Here is an 18,067-nt window from a genome sequence, read left to right as displayed (position 1 = left end):
GCAAATGGCTTGGCGCGGGGTTCCTTTCCCCTTTGCCTTCGCGGCCTTCCACCTCTCTGTCTCGTCTCCTCCCTTGCTCGGCTCTCCAGTATTCTCCACAGAGGAAGCTCTTTTGCTCTTCCTTTACGGCCTAATGGAGCACGAACGGCATTAAGGTTCGGTTGCTTTTTTACTCCTCGAGAGGGCGTTTTCCGCTTTTGAGACCCTTTTACCTGCCGCTGACTTTCATGGAGCTCACCGACCTTTTTTTTTAGCTCCTCTTTTTCTCTTTTCTTTTTGGCTTCCGGAGGCGAAAACGCGGCGACTTGTTGGCTTCAGGGTTTTGGGAAAGCCTCCGGTGGCCGAAAATTCGAGGTACGCGCGATCGATGGCTTATTTCATCCAATTTTTCTATGGAATGCCTTGAACGTCGTCGCTTGCTACGGCGTCGTCGCGTCGTCGCTTGCAATTGGTTGCCTTTTTTATCGTTTTGTGAGCGGAATTTATCATTTCCTATCGTATTTTTATGAGATATTACAGGAAAACGTTGGATTCCACCTTCTGTTTGCCGGAGGGACGTCTGATTTTATATCTTCTCGCGATCTGGTAGAAAGATTATATTTCGATGGAAAATATGAGGATACTCTTTCTTTCTTTCTTTCTTTCTTCGAGAGGGAGGCTAGAAAGCGAGGAAATCAAGAGCGGCGAGAAAAAGATGTGGTTAGATGGGGAAGAAGAGAGCGGACATTACGGGAATCACGGGTTCTTCAGTTGGAGGACAGTATGACGTACGATCCTCGTTCCAGCGACAGAGCAGGGTCAAGAGACTCGCTCCGAGTTGCAGATCGATAGGGTGCTATTTTCCTTTTTCCTCTCTATGTGCCCCCATTAATCAAAAGCTCGTTTTTTCTCTTCTTTCGTTGGGTACATCTGTCTTTTTGGTATCGGAAGTGATCAGCGACCGTCCAAGATTCGGACCCTTCCCACTTTACAGGTCGGTCCATACTTCTTTCCGACGAAAAGACGCTCTTGACCTTCGATTATTTTCTAAACCTAGCGCCCATGAAACATCTGGTGATAGATCATAGTTTACTTTGGTCCATCATCAAATTAATTGCTTAGAAGTGTTTTTTTTCTTTCCCTTTATCCTCGTTCTTTTTATGGAGAGAAAACGGATTATTAACGCTTGTGTTTGGAAATTGATGTGACAAGAAGTTCGATGAAAACAATTGGAAAAAACTGTTTGTTGAGGAAATTGGTTAGTTTATAAGGTGTTATATTTCTTTTAATTATAAAGTCTGTAATATTTTTTCTGGATGAATCTAATAGCTAGTAGCTGGGGCAGTCCCTGATGCAACTGGTCATCAGAACATCTAAAGCTTCCTGTTTTAATGGGCATGATATTTTGGCTATATATGCTGCATGCCTCATGAGAAATCAACTGCATCTTTTGATATTTGATAGTGCATATATATGCTGGGGAGTATTGTTGTACTGACTAGAGGTGGGAAGAATCAAGATATGATAAGTTTCTTCGATCAGTGGAAGTTTGTTTAAAGGATAATGGTTTACAACATGAATAAGAATGTTGAAAGTGTTTTTTTCAGTTTTGAAAAAGACAACTTGGTTTTAGCAGCCACGATGGTTCCTCATCCTCGAAAGCCTTTGATATAAATTTTGTTTGCTCTATTCATGTTTATTGATGGCAGTTATTGTTTGGCACTTTCATTGTTGCCTTTGCTGTTGTCATTTTACTCTCAAATTGGGTTATATATGCAAAGTAAATTGTTGGTTTGGGCTGCTTTGAACTCGTATCATACTCATAACAGTTTCCTGGTACCCATGTAAAGTACGGTAGTAGTTCTGTTATTCTCACTGGGTCAAGCTTTTATTTATTTGATATGAACTCTACTTTCTGAAAATTTGAAGGCAACCACAAACTTTATACTTACCAACATGAATATTTCCCTCTTGATTATGAACCATTCTTCTGAATTATAGTTTTTAATGCTCCCACTCATTATACAATGATATCAGGGGTTTCCATTATGACTCTGTTGATATTTGAGAAAGGTGACAATGTCTTTAGGTGTGATTCAAATTCCAACCTTGTGCCATGTATTAGGAGGAAGATGACCATTCCCAAATCGTCATATATATATATATATATATATATATATGTGTGTGTATATATATATATGTGTGTATATATATATATATGTGTGTATATATATATATATGTGTGTATATATATATATATATGTGTGTGTGTGTGTGTGTGTGTAAAATTAACTAGCTATTCTTGGTTGAGTTAAATCCTATGAGTACTCATGTTAATTTTTGTATATCTGTTAAATATATGTGGTTGGAAATTTAATTGCCATCATAAGCAGACACGTCAGGTGCTACAATATTTGCTATTGAACATGTCAGTTGTGTAATTCCCATGTTGAAATTTACAAGTTTCTGGTTTAAAGAGTTATTAATAAGTGAGATGATTAAATAAGACATCAATTTTCTTCAAAGAATGATTCTTCTGACACACTTTGTTTAGGTGTGTGACTGATTATCATGGCAAGTAATGAAGCTGCAACTCCCCCAAAGTCTAACAAAGCATCTTCTCCTGTGCAGGTGAGCACAAATGTCAAAATAATTGAATTTACACTCGTTGTATGTTGTTTGAGCATGGTGGCTATAGTACTTATCAGTTCTGAGAGTCACAGACTGAACATGTTTTGATTTTCATATGCATCCTATCCTGCATATCTTCTTGACGTGCAGTTTGCTGCTTTTAAGCATTACTGCAACAAAAATGTCCATTGTATTCAAAATAAAATATTAAGTTGCACACATATCTTACTTTAAGTTAATACAAGCATCATTATGGTGATTCCTTAGATATACACTGAAAATCTTCATGAGTTTACACCAGAAAGGATATAGAACATAGGGTGTCGTCTTAGCTTCATTGCAATTTGATGATTCAGTTGCAGCCTACCCTTAAGGAAAATGATTTTTCCATGGCTGTTGCAATAAACATGAAAACAACTATGGTTTCTTTGTTTTTTTTTTTGTTTTTCTGTGGCTTCTTATTTATTAGTGTTATTTTGTTGAAGTCACGGGAGACACCTGCAAATCCTCCATATGCTGACTGGGCAACCATGCAGGTTAGTACAACTAGATTCTTATGTTTGTTTTCTTTCATGTCCTACCATAAAACTTATAACAATTTTTGATTTGTTTAGGCATATTATGGTCATGGAATGATACCACCTACATATTTGTCTGGCCATGTACCTCATCCATACATGTGGGGCCCACAGGTATTCAAACTTTTTGTTATTTCTATCATTGTGGCCAATTAGCCAAGGAAAGATCTGGTGCAATGAAATCTATCACATCTTCTACTAGGATAATATCATTATTTCAGTTGCTTGCTATTACACTTGGCATCCCTGTTTCCTCCTTTTTTTTTTTTGTCATTTCAAGAAATACATTGTATGGCTTTTCTTTAAGTCCTTCAATTTGATAGTCAGAAGAATATTTTATCCTCCAGATGTACCAACAAGACTTTAGGTGCTCTACCCTATCAATAGTTGGTTTTTGCTAATTTCCTTTTGGAGATCTTGGGATCACCAGTTTTATGGCAACTTACTCGAACCATTTGTAGACGAGGAAATGGTTACTTGAATTCAAAAATTTTGTTACTTCACTAATCATTTAGGCCATTTTTTAATGTAATGAGAAGGTTTGATATATATAATCTGGGGGAGAAAAATGGGATGGGGTCATGCATCTTCCCACCTTATATTCTACATAAAGATTCCTTCACATCTTCTGATCTAGAGGGGAACATGCATAAAATGAGACCATATACATTGCAACTGAGGCTAATCATGAACAAAGTTTTTGATCATTTGATTGAATTGTTTTACATTGTATGTGGACTACCTACTAAGTTTTGTGATTCATTGCCTATCTGTAATGAACAATTTCTGAATACTTTTTTATGGGACAAAGTGCATGCAGTTTTAAACTCGAGTTATGAAAATAAAAAAAATATTAGAGCTAATCTGGGGTCTTAGTTATGGATTAGTGGCCCAATAGACAGGGTGTAGGGTGGTCAAGTAGAATGTGGAACCATCATCCCAGACACTGTGCTTGGAATGGACTGTAGTGTATATATGGGCCTTGGCAAGGTCCTAAAGTGGACAATGGATTGTGACTTGATTTTTCACTTGATTACAGTGAAAGTTTGCATATGATTGTACGAAATCTTGGAACATGAGCTACTTACAAGTTTCATTCACCAAAATTGTTTGGAAGGAGTATGCACTTTTTACAATTTACACATCTAAGTAACATAAAGAAGATAAAAACAAACAGAGAAACTGAGGGCACCTTTGGAGTTTTGCAGATTACTAGGCATGCCAACCAGCATTGATCTGAGGCAGGCTAAGTAAATCAAGTGTTGAACTTGATTAGGTCATAGGTTGATCCCTTTCAGCTCAAGTGTGAGAGAGATGAGCAATGCATCACAAAGTGAATTCTTGATGAGGAATGGTACTAGGAGGAATGAAATACTGATTAAAGGTGACAATATCTGGCTATAGGATGATCTATGATGTCCACAAGTAATAATGGTCAGGATTCGCGATTCACCTTGCACTATAAAAGCTAACACTCTACACAGGGAACATAGTCCTGGTATTGTTTGGCTGATGCAAATAGCAGTGGTTAGTTGGGGGAACCATTTAGGTCTCTGGAGGAGGATGTCATTTGATATCAGGTGGTGTTACTGTAAGATGGAGACAGATCTAGACATACTTGAAGTTGTTCGTGTAAATGTATCTGTATTACAAGATAGTTTTGTAATGTCATTCGAAGCCTTTGCTGCAACATGTTACATGAGGATCTAAGCGAACAAACACCTTAAAAAAATTTGACGTTTATGATTGGCTCATCGACAAGTACGTCGGTATCACGTAGAGAAAAGTTAATTTCCACAAATTAAAAATCTAGTAATGAAGGGTCAATTAGTCCAACACATATAACTGCAATAGGCCAGAATCATTTCAGCTCTGGTAAATGTAAACCACATAAATTATGCCATGCAGTCGGTATAACCATATAAGTATAGGAAGTACATTATGGGTATATTGTAACCAAGTGTCAAGGGTTTGATCATGTAAATAACCTCTCTATGTTCAGGAAAAATTCTGACCCTCCATGGATCCTGTTTTGTGTGGAACCTTTGTGTATTGCACCAGACCAAGCTTTGGTAATGTGGAATTGATATATTCTTCATTTGCTGCAGCCTCTGATTCCACCTTTTGGGTCACCATACACTGCAATCTATCCGCTTGGAGGAGTTTATTCTCATGCCTCAGTACCCCTTGTAAGTCAAAAGATACTGTCGTATGTGTTCAAAGTATATTGACAAACTCGGTTTTAGTGAATGAATTCTACTGATTCATAAAATTTTGCCTTAAATTATTTTTAGTTCAGGATGTATATCATATAAGTCACAAAAGATGCAGGATCTGAGTATGCTGTATTTGAAGTATGTTAAATGAGCTTATTGATTTACTATATGCAGAGTTCTCATACACATTGTCAAGGGATTGCTCCATCTCCATCTCCTGCAGCAAGTGAAGCAGTAGTGGTGGGTTACATTGACCCGATGAATCTGATTTAATGTATTCTTTATATCTGAGTTACATCAACGCCAACAAAAACCTCGATTCTTTGCATACTCTCGTTGTTCTGATTCACTTATCAGATACTCTTTGAGGCCACTTTTTGATCTTACTACCACTTCTGTTGCAGATGGCAACTCCATTGAGTGTAGAAATGCCTGCCAAGTCACCAAGGAATAAAGATAGACGTCTGGTGAAAAAGCTAAAAGGGCTTGATGGCCTTGCATTGTCTGGGGGCAATGGCAGCACTGAGAACAGAGATCAGGCTGATGGGAACAGGTTGTTACAGATGCTCACCCAGTTCTAAAATTATTTGCAGATTTTTGTTATTGTTTCTTGAAGTTGTTGATATGCCCTTCGGGATGGCATTTTGATCTTGATGAATGCTTTCTATCATATGCTACTTGTCCAGTGAGTATAATAGCACAGAAGGCTCAAGTTATGGAAGTGATGGAGATAATGCAGAAGGGGTAATATTCTTAGCTCTTCCTATTTCTCTTCTTCAAATAGTTTAGGGATATGTTCTTGGATATTCTTCTGCTAGTTTAAATTGGTGGTTTACCTTTTTAGGGAATTAAAGACCAAAGAAAGCGAAGATCTGAAGATGTACCATCCTCAGGTACGTCCACACTTGGAATGCTAAAAACATGATCCATTAAAATTAAATGAGTTTGCTTCAGACACTAACACTCGTATCTCGTTTTGATTAATCCCTTTCAAATAAAATATTGGAAACAACACATGCTTTTCATGAGTTAGCTATTGATGATTGGTCACCATAAAACTACTTTTGTTTTCTTTGATCAATTGAATGTTTGACTTGAAAGATATTATCCCAATTTCTCTTGAAAATACACATAGATCATGTCTAAAAGGAACTTTCTTGGTTCATTACAGACAATGCCACAAATAGCGAACAGGTTAATCCTGGTCACACTGAGGAAACAGCTACATCCTCAAAACCAGCTGCAGGTGTTACCGGAGCAGCTGCTATCACAGCAAAACCAGTAGGAAGCATTCCTTCATCTGTCCCAGCAGCAGGGATGGATATTAGAGTTTCCAATGCCAGCAAAATGAAAGCTATCGGCCTACCTGTCCCTGTGGCAACTGGTGCTGTTTTTCCCAGTCACAACGGTGTAACTCCTGAACTTCGAATGCAGGCATGTTCACCCTGCAAGTCTTACAAGTTATTAGGTTTTATTTTTCTGTATTGATATTAGAATTCCTTTTTTTTTCCTTTTAAATGTGAAGGTCTTTTAACCATGGTACTTTCCTGCTTTTTCATCATGTTTCTCATTTAACATTTAATTAGCTGCTGTAATTTCAATATCTCTTGAAGACAATAATCTTATTGTTTTTAACTTTAGTGGTTTACTCACAGTAATAGCATTTTCATCATGACTCCTTGTGGCATATATTAGTATGTATGAATTGCCAATATAATCTTATGTTGGTTATGGACTTACGAATGGCATGGGATAGTCACCGATTCATTGATAGACATACCAAAGTGGATGTGGTTTTATTACATGGCATTTTGGTTTATTAACTTTTAGATGTGCCTTTTTTTTACAGGATGAAAGAGAACTAAAAAAGGAAAGGAGGAAACAATCCAACAGAGAATCTGCTAGAAGATCAAGGTTAAGGAAACAGGTACTGGCATTATCCAGAGTTGAGGATGCTGCCTTTATCTGTCTTCTTGATTCTGTTTTCTTTTCTTAACCTCATTATAAGTTCCAATATCTGCATTCCAGGCTGAAACTGAGGAACTTTCTGCGAAAGTTGAGACTCTCAGTGCTGAAAATACGAGTCTCAGATCTGAAATTAATTGCCTAATGAAGAATTCGGATAAACTGAGATTGGAAAATTCTGCTCTAATGGTACTGTCTCATCTGCTAAGAATTCTAAATTTGATTGCTCTAGGCTTACTGTTAGCTGTTCTTTATATAATGGGCAGTTACCTACCATCAGGTGTCACAACAAAGATGACTAGCATGATGTAGTTAATCTTTTTAGGTTACTCTATGTAGCCAACAACGAAAAACTAGGTGGTATCCTGTCTATGACCTTGACCAAATCTTTAGTACGACCCTGATTTGGAGCTGAGTTTGACAGTTTCAGGTTCAGGCTTGATAGAAAGTCTGATATCGGGATATATACATATGAAGCCCATCAATGCCTGACCCAACAACTGTGGAGAACACATTTTTTTTAATTATAATATATGTAAAATTAATTTGTGACTGGCATGGCAAGAATAACAATGACGTTGCCTTTCTTTGTTGTACAGGAGGAACTGAATAATGTGCAGTCGGACCATGTTGGCAACACAATGGGTGTTAGAATCCGGCCTGCGGTTGCTGAGAACTTCTTATCAATGATAGAAAACCAAAGCTCGATCAGTAGAATGACCCAGCAAGATGGTGACAGTAGCGATCAGTCGAGTGGGAAGCTTCACCAACTCCTGAACAACAGTCCCCGAAGAGATGCCGTGGCCGCAAGCTGATCTTCATCATACTAATCTCTAATTTTGGAAAAATTTTCAGCACAGAAGTACTGCTAACCTTATACTAGGCTCGATTGGCTTAGGTAGTATGTAAGAGGCTTATCGACTTGGTAGACATGACCGATTGAAGGCCAGGAGTTTTGCTGGCATGGTGCTTTGTGATCGATGACGAAAAAGTATGACGACTTGTACTGTATAATCTTGTGTCTAGGTTGTTCAGGCTGCTCTGCTAACTTTTATGATCCATTCATGGCGTTGGAAAGTTTTAGAAACCCATGTTGTTGGAGATCATAAACAAAGAAACAACTGTACTTGCTTTTCTTGCTTATGAGCATGTCTTTGTCTGGACTACACTCACTTTGTTTCTTAAGTGAGGAACTTGGTATTATTTACTTTTGTTGTGGTGTAGAGGTGCTCTAACATATCAGTATGTCTTTTTCATGTTGTAATGTCACATTGTACCTGGATCACATTTGAAAGTTTATCTTCAACATGGGAGGTAATGACCAAAGAGATAATTTACAAACAAAGTTGTTATTTTGTTTCTTCTTTGTTATTTTACAAAGTGATATGATCAAAGATAGTATGACCAAGGTTCATCATATCGACCTGTACTGTTTGAGAAACCAAAAATACTCGATCGTGATAGTTGTCCGTCCATGTGCAAAAATAAAGGAGAAGGCAGTATCAGTTGCACCGTTGGAAAGAATCGAGTCAAACGATGAAACATATTTTCAATCATATTTAACAATTTGCTCAATCTAGAGACAGCAACGATGTGAATTACACTAGTAATGACGTCGGGGAGTCGATGGTCTCATCTACATAATTTGTCATCTACATAATTTGACGATGTTGCATGGATCGACAAACAATATCCTACACATGTCATTCAAGATTCAGATGATGGAACTCTAACATGAATGATTTGAAACAGATCACAATCTAATAATTCAAATCATTTCTTTATAGATAATTCAATATTAACGAAAGCTACTCTGAAATATACCATAAAGCTACTCCTCAAAACATGAAAAAATATCACTATTCTTTCCTAATTTATATTATTATCGTTAAAATTATACCAAATTTATATTTATTTTTATCTTAAAAATCATAATCTAATTTTTTTTTAAAAAAAATATTTTTGAGTTATTTTTATCATTTTTGAACGTACCTCGATACGAACTGAAATTACGAGCCTTGATTATGATTATATGTAATGATCCGAAAAAATAAGATCATTTCATTTCAACAAAAAAATCATATCCAAGTTCAATAGTTTTACATCATCGGAAGATGAGGCAGTTGCCCACCGTCTCTTCCGCCAACCTAGATGTGATCTCAAGAGGATGCAGTTGACATACCGCCAACTGCACAAGTCCTCCGAAACATACAACCTAGGTTGTTGCAGGTTACTCCAAAGCATACAATAAGTCTCCTACTCTTATTCAAGCACTAAATGGACACCACATATTTATGTAAATAATGGCTCAATTTTGCATAATAAGTGTCAATGAATTTGCTAGCTTCAACTCAAAAAACAATAAAACGATCAACAAATAACTTATGATGGCTTCCATGGCATTCTTCTACTTTTTTTTGGTGGCAAATCACATGACAGAATAATGATGAGCAAGTCTAAAGAGCTATATCACAAAACATTTGTTTTATGAGACAATTAACCCAAAACTCCAAGTCATACAAACCACACATGCTCCCTCTTGTGCCACCATCTGTGCAGGACAAACAGCTTGATCTTAGTGCCTGTCTAAAGGAAAGGAAGAAGTGTCCTCCTAGGTAATGTGGTGTCGCTGCAGGTCAAGTTCCTAATCACACTTGAGTTGATGGAGTAATTCCAAGGCTTATATTCCAGAAGTAATAGCCTTTAGAAACAGTTTTTAGTAGCCTCTCAAACACCCCTGCGACACTCCAGCTGCTTTGTATTCTCTAATAAAACCTGGTACAGGAGTAGCCAACACGGTAAGTATATAATGAAAGGGAAAAGGACTAACCACCAACAAACATTTTACATAAGCACGGTATAGGGAGAACTTAGCAGCAAGGTCATTTAAGACACAAATTTACTCTAAGAAGCTTGCATAGCATGATAAACTAAAAGTGAAAATGTATGAATATTGAGTTGGTAATCATAAGTAAATTCATGGTAAGACTGGATGCATGAGAGAAATTGCAAAATCTCTTACGCCTCGTATGTACTGAGCAATAGCCTTGCATCCTTCAATTGCAAGTTGCATAACATTTTCAAATATATCCATTGGTAGTTTGGCATCCATCTGAAATTTAACCAGCATGACAATTAGTCAAATGTATAAACTGAAGAAAATATGGGTACAAATTTGCAAAACACTGTGCTCCTGCATAAAAGTCTGAATATGAATATGGATACACAAAAGAGACATTCAACACCAGAATGTCATGACTATTAGTTGTGTCACGATTTCTCACACTCAACACCTAGTCAAACATCCATATACCAGCAAGAAACTCAATGAATGTACATTCCACATTCTTAACCAAAACTAGTGGCAGGAAGTAGGAACCTGGTGCATGAGTTGTAGCATATCACTAGGGGTGATGGTTTAACAGGGTGTTGCCATGTTTAGAAAGACAAGAATAGAAGAAGGGACTCATCATGCTTTTATTCATTCACAACACTGTGACATGTAAATTATGAAAAATGTCTCTGCTTAGTAGTATTCTTTATTAAGAAATGTAAATCCTATAACAACCCCAGGATGCTCGAACAAACAAAAAAAAGGTTAGCTGTAAAGTCGACCACAAATACAGAAGTGCTAGAAAGCTTAATGGACAAAATATAAACAGATACGTGTTTTCCTATTCATCTGTTACAAATAAAAAAAAATCAAAATTTTCTATACTTCCAAGAATTCAAGGTAGAAAAGTAAAATAACTAAGCTTAACGGAGAAACATGTGAAAGAAGTCCAATATGGGCATGCATATCTTTGTTTTGCAGGCACAAAACTACTGTCACTGACAAATCAGAGTTTCTCATGCCAGTAGACTCTAAATACAGGTGGCAAAGCTGAAAAGAAAAATATAACCTGTATCATCTGGAAAGCCTCCATTATCTTGACTTTAGAAAAAATGATTTCTCAATATAATTATAATCATTTCCAACAAAAACAACAAATGCCAAAATGGTCGCATGATAAATTGAAATGCATTAGAATATCCACTTCACCTAAAAGATAAAGTTGAATGAAAACTTTAATTGCATTATAGTCCCATCTTAAGGTCACATAAAATTTAGATATACTCAAAAACAACATCAAGATGCACTTTATTATTCTTCTATGAAGGTTTGCAATATAGACTGCAGTTGTCTTTGGCCAATAAAAAGATATCTTTTTGCAAAACCATGTCTTAATGAACAAAATCAGTCAAATAACACACTAGCTTTATTTATAACCTGTTGCAAATTTAAAGAAATCAATTTTATTTTACATACAAGAAACTTGAGCTGAAGAAACCACAATATCATAGAACTAGATGTGCAGCATTTTGCATTCAGAAAAATTAACTTGGACACCTGAAGAAGAGTCACTTTATCCATCTTTGCTAGAATTCCCACAGTAACATCTGGACCTCCAGCACTATCTTCAATATAGTTTAGATCTGTCCACAAGCCAAACAACAATTTCAATTTTTTGACCAAGGACATTATGATTCATTTGGAAAAGTGTAGCAATTTAAAGCTAAGGAGAGTCCTACCAAGCAAAGGTGTGGAGGAAAGATATCCAGCACTACAGGATGTGACAATATCACACATAGGAATACCGGCATCAGCCAGTGCCAAGGTTGCAGCATTGATGCAAGCTGATCTAGTTCCTAAAGAAAAGATAGAATGTAGATAACCTGAGAGATGTAGCTGATAGCCAAATTCCCAAAAGGATGATAGTAAATGATGAAGCTAAATAAATAAATAATTATGTATTTAAAATCCAATAAATTTCAGGAAAAAGGATCCTACCACCATCAGCTTGTAGAACTTGAACAAAAATGTCAATCTGCAAGAAATGATTTAATGAAATGCTAAATAAAGATATTAAAAAAGAGATACATAAAATGTATTCCATGAAAATGACCTGCGAACGTGGCATTAAATGTGTTAGTATGCATGCTTCCATTGTTTGACGGATAACCAAAGATATTTCTGTAGACCGCCTGTCATGATTAACAAAGGTGAAATGTTTGGATAACGATGAAGCTAACAACATGCTCAAGTATTCTAACTAGCATTATAGCCACAAAAAATATGTATCAAACAAACGATGAAGCTAACAATATGTTCAAGTTTACTAACTAGCATTGTAGCCACAATAACATGTATCAAACAATATGAAAATTATGAAGAAACTAACACTTACCACTAGGCTAGATTTTATCAACAATTCAGAGAGTTCAAAAAGAGGAAAATGGAGAATGAAGGGACTAAAATTGGGGTTCCTATATAATACTTAAGAAAACTGGAAAATTTTGCATTTTATGTTGGTCAACAAATTGATTTGCAGTTTCTGGTAGTAATACTAAAGTCACACATCTCTCTTGCAACCATGCAGATAACTGTAACTTTCAGATAGGAAAGAGAAGTGCACTATAATTGATCTAAAGGCCAAGGTACCTGTCACCCTTCGGCCTCCTTGCACGATCCCCAGTGCTAAAATTAGCCATGCTATACTCACAGCGCACCTGCAGATATTCACCGGAAAGAATGAGATGCAAGAACCTCAAACCAACACCACACATGAGACAATCAGACAAGGTCATAAACTTAAACTAACCAGTGCCTGGTTATTAACCTGCTGGCTTCTGTTTTGGACCTAAAACAGAGTACAGACCACAGAAAACTTATTGTTCAGAATTTGATATGGAATATTGCAGCTCTTGAAACGTAAAATTCATATATTTCTGTTACAAGAATTGAAAATGCATCCTCGCAGTCTAAAAGCTAAAATGTCACTGGAATAATTAACAACGTGGATAGAAAAGAAAATAACGAAGAACGACCAGTAAGCAAGACGAACAAGTCAAGAAGCAAGACTAATATTCCAAAACAACAATTTGAAGTCCATGGTATGAAGAGTGAATGAGATAGGTACGAATAAGGAACAAAAGTATTCCAACCTCCCTTGGTCCATATACAGCAGCAATGACCTTGGTGTTTCCCATCTCGAAAAGCGCAGAACTGCGTCTCGGAAAACAATATTTAAACTCGTCAACGATTCATACGTCATTTCTCGGATAAACTCTCAACGACAAGAGCATGAAAAGAGAAAACTGAAGAGAAAGGGCAGTCGTACCCATCGGCCTTCGCAACAACACCAATCTCCCCACGAATCTGCCTCATCTGCAACAGTAAGAAGCCATCTTGGAGTCGAGATCGAATCGAACGGAAACAATCAATAACAGAAGAAGAAGATCGAAGGTTCGTACGTCATTGGGACGACGCCCGTCTAATCTGAACCCGGTGAGGGAATCAACGTACTCCATCGTCCGCGTCGCCGTGAACTCGCAGGGGCCGGAGCGCGAGACGGAAGACGCTAGGGTTTAGGGTTCTGATTCGACGACAACGCTTGCAAAACGGGTGTGCGATATTTACTCGTTCGTAACGGGAAGACGTTATATCAATCACGTGCAAAACATGTGATCGATACTGGTCCACACGACGCGTGATGCAAACTGGACCATAAAAGTAACACTCGCGTACGAATTCCGCAGCGCCGCTGGCTTTTCTCCTCTTCGCCGTTCCTTCTTCCAACCGCAACGAAGGCGAGAGAGAGAGAGAGAGAGAGAGGAAGGGAGAAAGAAAGAGGGAAGAGGAATCGGAGGATCGTGGGACGCGAGTAAGCGACTCTTCTCTGTTGCTTGTATATCTTTCTTTGTTGGTCGATCTTCTCTATTTCCTTGTTTTATTTTCGGTGGGGATTTTGGAACGAGTAGGTCATCGGCAATGGCTACGAGGCGGATCATCAAGGAGCTGAAGGATCTACAGAAGGATCCCCCGACTTCTTGCAGCGCAGGTCCTTCTGGTTTCCCTTCGATTATCCTTTATTTCTTGTGTGGTGTGTATGCGATTTTCCTCTCTTTTTTGTGGCGATATCAGTTTCTTCAGGATTTAGGTCTGAATCCTGTTGCGCTTTCTTGTCGGCGATAACTCATGCTAGCTGGAATTTTCTTATGCGTTCAGACTATCTCAAATTATCTGACCCTCTGCTGCCCCCTTTCTATTTCATGTAGTGCTGCTGATCATGGGGATGAATTGGAGCCTGCTTGATCAGGCTTCTGTATGATTAGTATGCCTGGTGAAGGAAGTTCCCATTACATCTCATCATCCGCTTTGTTAGACTATATCCGTTTCTTACATCTCGAATTGGGTTGGAGGAGATCGTATATCCATGGTGGATAACTGACTGTTCAAGGCACCTGATTTGCTTTCAGCTAAGCACGAGTGACTTTAAGATAAATGAAAACATCATGGCTGTTTTAAACAGATTGATAATTCCAGTTTTTGGTCTATCATTGGTTGCTAAAGTAGATTATTTTCATGGAAAAGATTCACCCATCTCATGCAACAAGGTTGTCATCATTTCCTAGATGGAATGGGAATTGGAATGATGTTAAAATATCGGGTGTAATCTTATAGAGGGCAATTACTTCTACTGTTAAGGCTTGAAAGATTTCTTTTCATTAGTTGATTTTGCAGTAAAAGCAATATGTATTTTTCTTGCTGCAACTTTTGTAAACTTGGTTTTCTTGTGAGTGAACTCGGTAGGCTTCAGAATCATGTGTTTGTTTCAAACCTGAATTAGTTCGTGTATGTAGTTTCAAATGATAATCCTGCTTCATATTACTAGTTTGAACGACCTGTTGTCATACAGGCCCAGTAGGTGAAGACATGTTCCACTGGCAAGCAACAATAATGGGTCCTCCAGACAGTCCATATGCAGGAGGTGTATTTCTTGTCACCATCCACTTCCCTCCAGATTATCCATTTAAGCCGCCCAAGGTATATGTTTTAACATATAATGATTTTTGTTTTCATTTGTCCTCCACTTTATGATTAGTTTTTCATATATACTGTCACTAAAGTCATATTTAGAAAATATCTGATTTTACAATTTGGTAAGGAGACAGAACGAACATATGGGAGCCACGATTATTTGTAATAGTTTTACTATTGTGAGAATGTGGAAGATTGAAAGACAAGCAAAGAATTTTTTATTTTCTTGACATATGTATTTCTTTTGTGGATTCTTATTGGTTTGTTGATGTTCCCATAACAAGTGGTAAATGGCCACATCCATATCCTTGACCGGATCATAGTGTTAGCAGAGTAGGGAAATCCCCAGAAGAACTGATCTGCATGTTGGAACCTGGAGAAAAAGAAGAATTAGAACAGAATCCTTTACTACACTATGTCTATTAGGGTTGAGGGACAAGGATGGAGCCCCTAGGGATGTTTGATTATATAGTTTACCCCTAAATATAGCCAGGTTATGTAGAGACACTTGTGCTCACTTCTTGTGTGAATGTCCTACATACAACCTTCCATTTTTAAGTGTAGAGTTTTCATGTTACTACTACTAGCAAAAGGACAATCATATTGCTTGAACTTTTGCTCTAATGCCTTAATACAATATTATTTTAATATCAACGTCATGCCAGGGGCAGTATTGTATAATTGCCCAGTTTAAAATGAACCATGAATGGGTTAATGCTATATCATACAAGAACTTTTGTATGAACGGGCATATATGCAAATATGATATGCTTAGGAGGATATTGATGCAAATACTAGTTGTAGTGGGGAAAGTACAAAAATATAAACTTGTGAGGGGTATATTATGAGAAAATACTTCCGTAATGTACCAAACAAAACCATAATTAAACTCATCCTTTGTGCATTTGATCATGATAAGTTGTTGCTCCAAGCATTGGAAAGCTAGGTCATGTTCAAACTTCTTTCTAGATTCCTTGTGTTGATCATAACCTGAGCCAAACCTGAAGCTTGAACACCACTGTACAGTACAAGCCATACTAAAGCTGTTGAATTTGTCTTTTCTAGTCTATATATGAGAACCTAAGTTCTGTTTAGGATATAATATGTGGCATACTCTTCAGAGTTTAATAGTCATAGTGGATCTTGTTTTAACAGTTGATATGATTATTGGCTACCGAAATATCAGGCTTCAGGATTGAGACCCAAGTTTCTGGCAATTGTATGTCTAATCTAGAAAGGATATTTGTTAGTATAATCAACAATAAACTTGTCTCATCGTCTGCTTGAATAGTTTGATTGTCTTGTTTCCCACATGCAAAGGTTCAAGAATGTTTTGAAGTGGAGGCACCTCTCTACATGATGTTGGAGCAAAGGTTCAAGAATTTATAAGATGTTAGGAGCTTTGGGGTCAAATTTTAATTGCAAGCTCAAAGTTTGACTCGTGATAGATGTACTACCACCCACTTCTCCGGTCAAGAGTGCACAGCCTTCTCCTATAATTATGGGCAAAACTTATGTCGGAGCTCTAGGACAACATGTCTAGAGAACCATAGTGTGAATGCTGGATCAATGAGAACATCAAATGTTTACCTGCAGGCTTGATCCACTGGGGGCTGAATGAAGGATTTTGAATTTTCAGATGATAAACAGAGTCGTCTATTTATTGTAGCTTCACTTGTCTCCAAGTAAAATGTTTTATAGAGAAGATAAAAGGACACGGTGTACCTTTTGTGGATGATTTTCGCTTCTTTTATTTATGCAGAATATGTGCTTTAGTTGAACATCATGACACTATAATTCCGATTGAACTGTTCGTGAATTAATAAACATTATATGACAGACTCCAACTGATTGAGTTTGCCTTCTGCAGGTTGCTTTCAGGACAAAGGTTTTCCATCCAAATATTAACAGCAACGGAAGCATTTGTCTGGACATCTTAAAGGAGCAGTGGAGCCCTGCATTAACTATTTCCAAGGTTACAGTTCTTTTCCTTCTATTGATCATGCTAACATCTATTAACTCTATTATAATAAGATTTGTAATACCCTGTAAGATCAGGACAAGCCACAATTCATGAATATAACAAAGAAAACCACAGAGGACCATGTGCTTGACACAGACTGAATAAACATAATAATGGTTCGGTTTATTTGTGAATGTCAGAAGTTGGTTAGAACTTTGCTGCCAGCCATTCTTAGTGCTGCCTAATTTCCTGTTAGTTGATTGAGTGATTGCTTCATGGAATATAGATCCTATCCTTTTGAGATTGGTTGTCTTTTATTTTGCATTATGCAGAAAAATCTTGTAAGTCATGTACCAAAATCCTCATGGTTGTACCTACCTATTTTTGCTTGAAGAACGTGATCATAAGAACTGGTTTATTGTGCCTTTACAGGTGCTGCTGTCAATCTGCTCCCTGTTGACTGATCCAAACCCAGATGACCCTTTGGTTCCAGAGATCGCCCATATGTACAAGACAGACAGGACCAAGTATGAGACCACGGCAAGGAGCTGGACCCAGAGGTACGCAATGGGCTAAAATTATTGAGCGAACGAAAGAGTGTGTGGGGCTTTCGGTTATTTGTCATCTATAGTGGCTGTGTTCTGTCTGTCTGTTTTTGCAAAGACTTATTTGTAAGATTGAAGTAATCTGCATCTGCTGGATTTTGGTTAACTAAAAGACTGAGGAAAGCCTCAACAAACTCATCAGAGAACATTGTCTTCATAATTGTTTATATGGTAATTTGTACGTCAATCGTAAAAGACTTGGTCGCTTCTATTTCATGCATCTTTCAATGGCATGTAGGTGAGGATCCAATTGCTGTGATCTTGGTAAT

General features: G+C 37.4%; 3 protein-coding genes across 5 annotated transcripts; 2 read left to right on the top strand and 1 right to left on the bottom strand.

Moving 5' to 3' along the window:
* LOC135622558 (G-box-binding factor 3-like) lies at positions 1 to 8,535 on the top strand. Of its 3 annotated transcripts, XM_065124505.1 has the most exons (15): positions 1 to 155; positions 255 to 354; positions 520 to 973; positions 2,534 to 2,610; positions 3,096 to 3,146; positions 3,225 to 3,302; positions 5,297 to 5,377; positions 5,579 to 5,644; positions 5,809 to 5,957; positions 6,091 to 6,148; positions 6,249 to 6,297; positions 6,576 to 6,838; positions 7,254 to 7,331; positions 7,433 to 7,558; positions 7,969 to 8,535. In XM_065124505.1, exons 4-15 carry the CDS (start codon positions 2,551 to 2,553, stop codon positions 8,182 to 8,184), a joined length of 1,275 nt encoding a protein of 424 aa, XP_064980577.1. In that variant the 5' UTR covers positions 1 to 155; positions 255 to 354; positions 520 to 973; positions 2,534 to 2,550; the 3' UTR covers positions 8,185 to 8,535. The 3 variants fall into 3 exon arrangements, with proteins under 3 accessions (XP_064980577.1, XP_064980576.1, XP_064980578.1); XM_065124504.1 differs by lacking the exon at positions 520 to 973; XM_065124506.1 differs by lacking the exons at positions 255 to 354; positions 520 to 973 and having other exon boundaries at positions 19 to 155.
* A 1,212-nt stretch (positions 8,536 to 9,747) lies between these two features.
* Positions 9,748 to 13,821, bottom strand: LOC135622557 (exosome complex component RRP41 homolog). Its single transcript, XM_065124503.1, has 11 exons — positions 13,664 to 13,821; positions 13,531 to 13,577; positions 13,355 to 13,415; positions 13,012 to 13,050; positions 12,852 to 12,919; positions 12,316 to 12,394; positions 12,201 to 12,237; positions 11,942 to 12,058; positions 11,760 to 11,845; positions 10,392 to 10,481; positions 9,748 to 10,144 (listed from the first exon to the last, which is right to left on the bottom strand). The coding sequence occupies exons 1-11, from the start codon at positions 13,718 to 13,720 to the stop codon at positions 10,097 to 10,099; spliced, it is 729 nt and encodes a 242-aa protein (XP_064980575.1). The 5' UTR covers positions 13,721 to 13,821; the 3' UTR covers positions 9,748 to 10,096.
* Positions 13,822 to 13,849: 28 nt separating this feature from the next.
* On the top strand, positions 13,850 to 18,014 carry LOC103997002 (ubiquitin-conjugating enzyme E2-17 kDa). Its single transcript, XM_009418113.3, has 5 exons — positions 13,850 to 14,073; positions 14,171 to 14,250; positions 15,109 to 15,236; positions 17,101 to 17,205; positions 17,626 to 18,014. Exons 2-5 carry the CDS (start codon positions 14,181 to 14,183, stop codon positions 17,767 to 17,769), a joined length of 447 nt encoding a protein of 148 aa, XP_009416388.1. The 5' UTR covers positions 13,850 to 14,073; positions 14,171 to 14,180; the 3' UTR covers positions 17,770 to 18,014.
* Positions 18,015 to 18,067: the final 53 nt, after the last annotated feature.

Source organism: Musa acuminata, chromosome BXJ2-9 (assembly GCF_036884655.1).
Source record: "Musa acuminata AAA Group cultivar baxijiao chromosome BXJ2-9, Cavendish_Baxijiao_AAA, whole genome shotgun sequence".
NCBI lineage: Eukaryota > Viridiplantae > Streptophyta > Magnoliopsida > Zingiberales > Musaceae > Musa > Musa acuminata.
Note: the sequence above shows the minus strand (reverse complement) of the source record. Positions and strands in the feature narration are given on the sequence as shown.

Coding starts and splice junctions, on each gene's coding strand:
- LOC135622558 (XM_065124504.1), top strand. CDS start 2,551: ATGGCAAGTAATGAAGCTGCAACTCCCCCAAAGTCTAACAAAGCATCT. Junction 2,611..3,095: donor AAGCATCTTCTCCTGTGCAG/GTGAGCACAAAT, acceptor ATTTTGTTGAAG/TCACGGGAGACACCTGCAAA. Junction 3,147..3,224: donor CTGACTGGGCAACCATGCAG/GTTAGTACAACT, acceptor TGATTTGTTTAG/GCATATTATGGTCATGGAAT.
- LOC135622557 (XM_065124503.1), bottom strand. CDS start 13,720: ATGGAGTACGTTGATTCCCTCACCGGGTTCAGATTAGACGGGCGTCGT. Junction 12,920..13,011: donor AGGTTAATAACCAGGCACTG/GTTAGTTTAAGT, acceptor GAATATCTGCAG/GTGCGCTGTGAGTATAGCAT. Junction 12,059..12,200: donor AGTTCTACAAGCTGATGGTG/GTAGGATCCTTT, acceptor TCTTTTCTTTAG/GAACTAGATCAGCTTGCATC.
- LOC103997002 (XM_009418113.3), top strand. CDS start 14,181: ATGGCTACGAGGCGGATCATCAAGGAGCTGAAGGATCTACAGAAGGAT. Junction 15,237..17,100: donor ATCCATTTAAGCCGCCCAAG/GTATATGTTTTA, acceptor TGCCTTCTGCAG/GTTGCTTTCAGGACAAAGGT. Junction 17,206..17,625: donor CTGCATTAACTATTTCCAAG/GTTACAGTTCTT, acceptor GTGCCTTTACAG/GTGCTGCTGTCAATCTGCTC.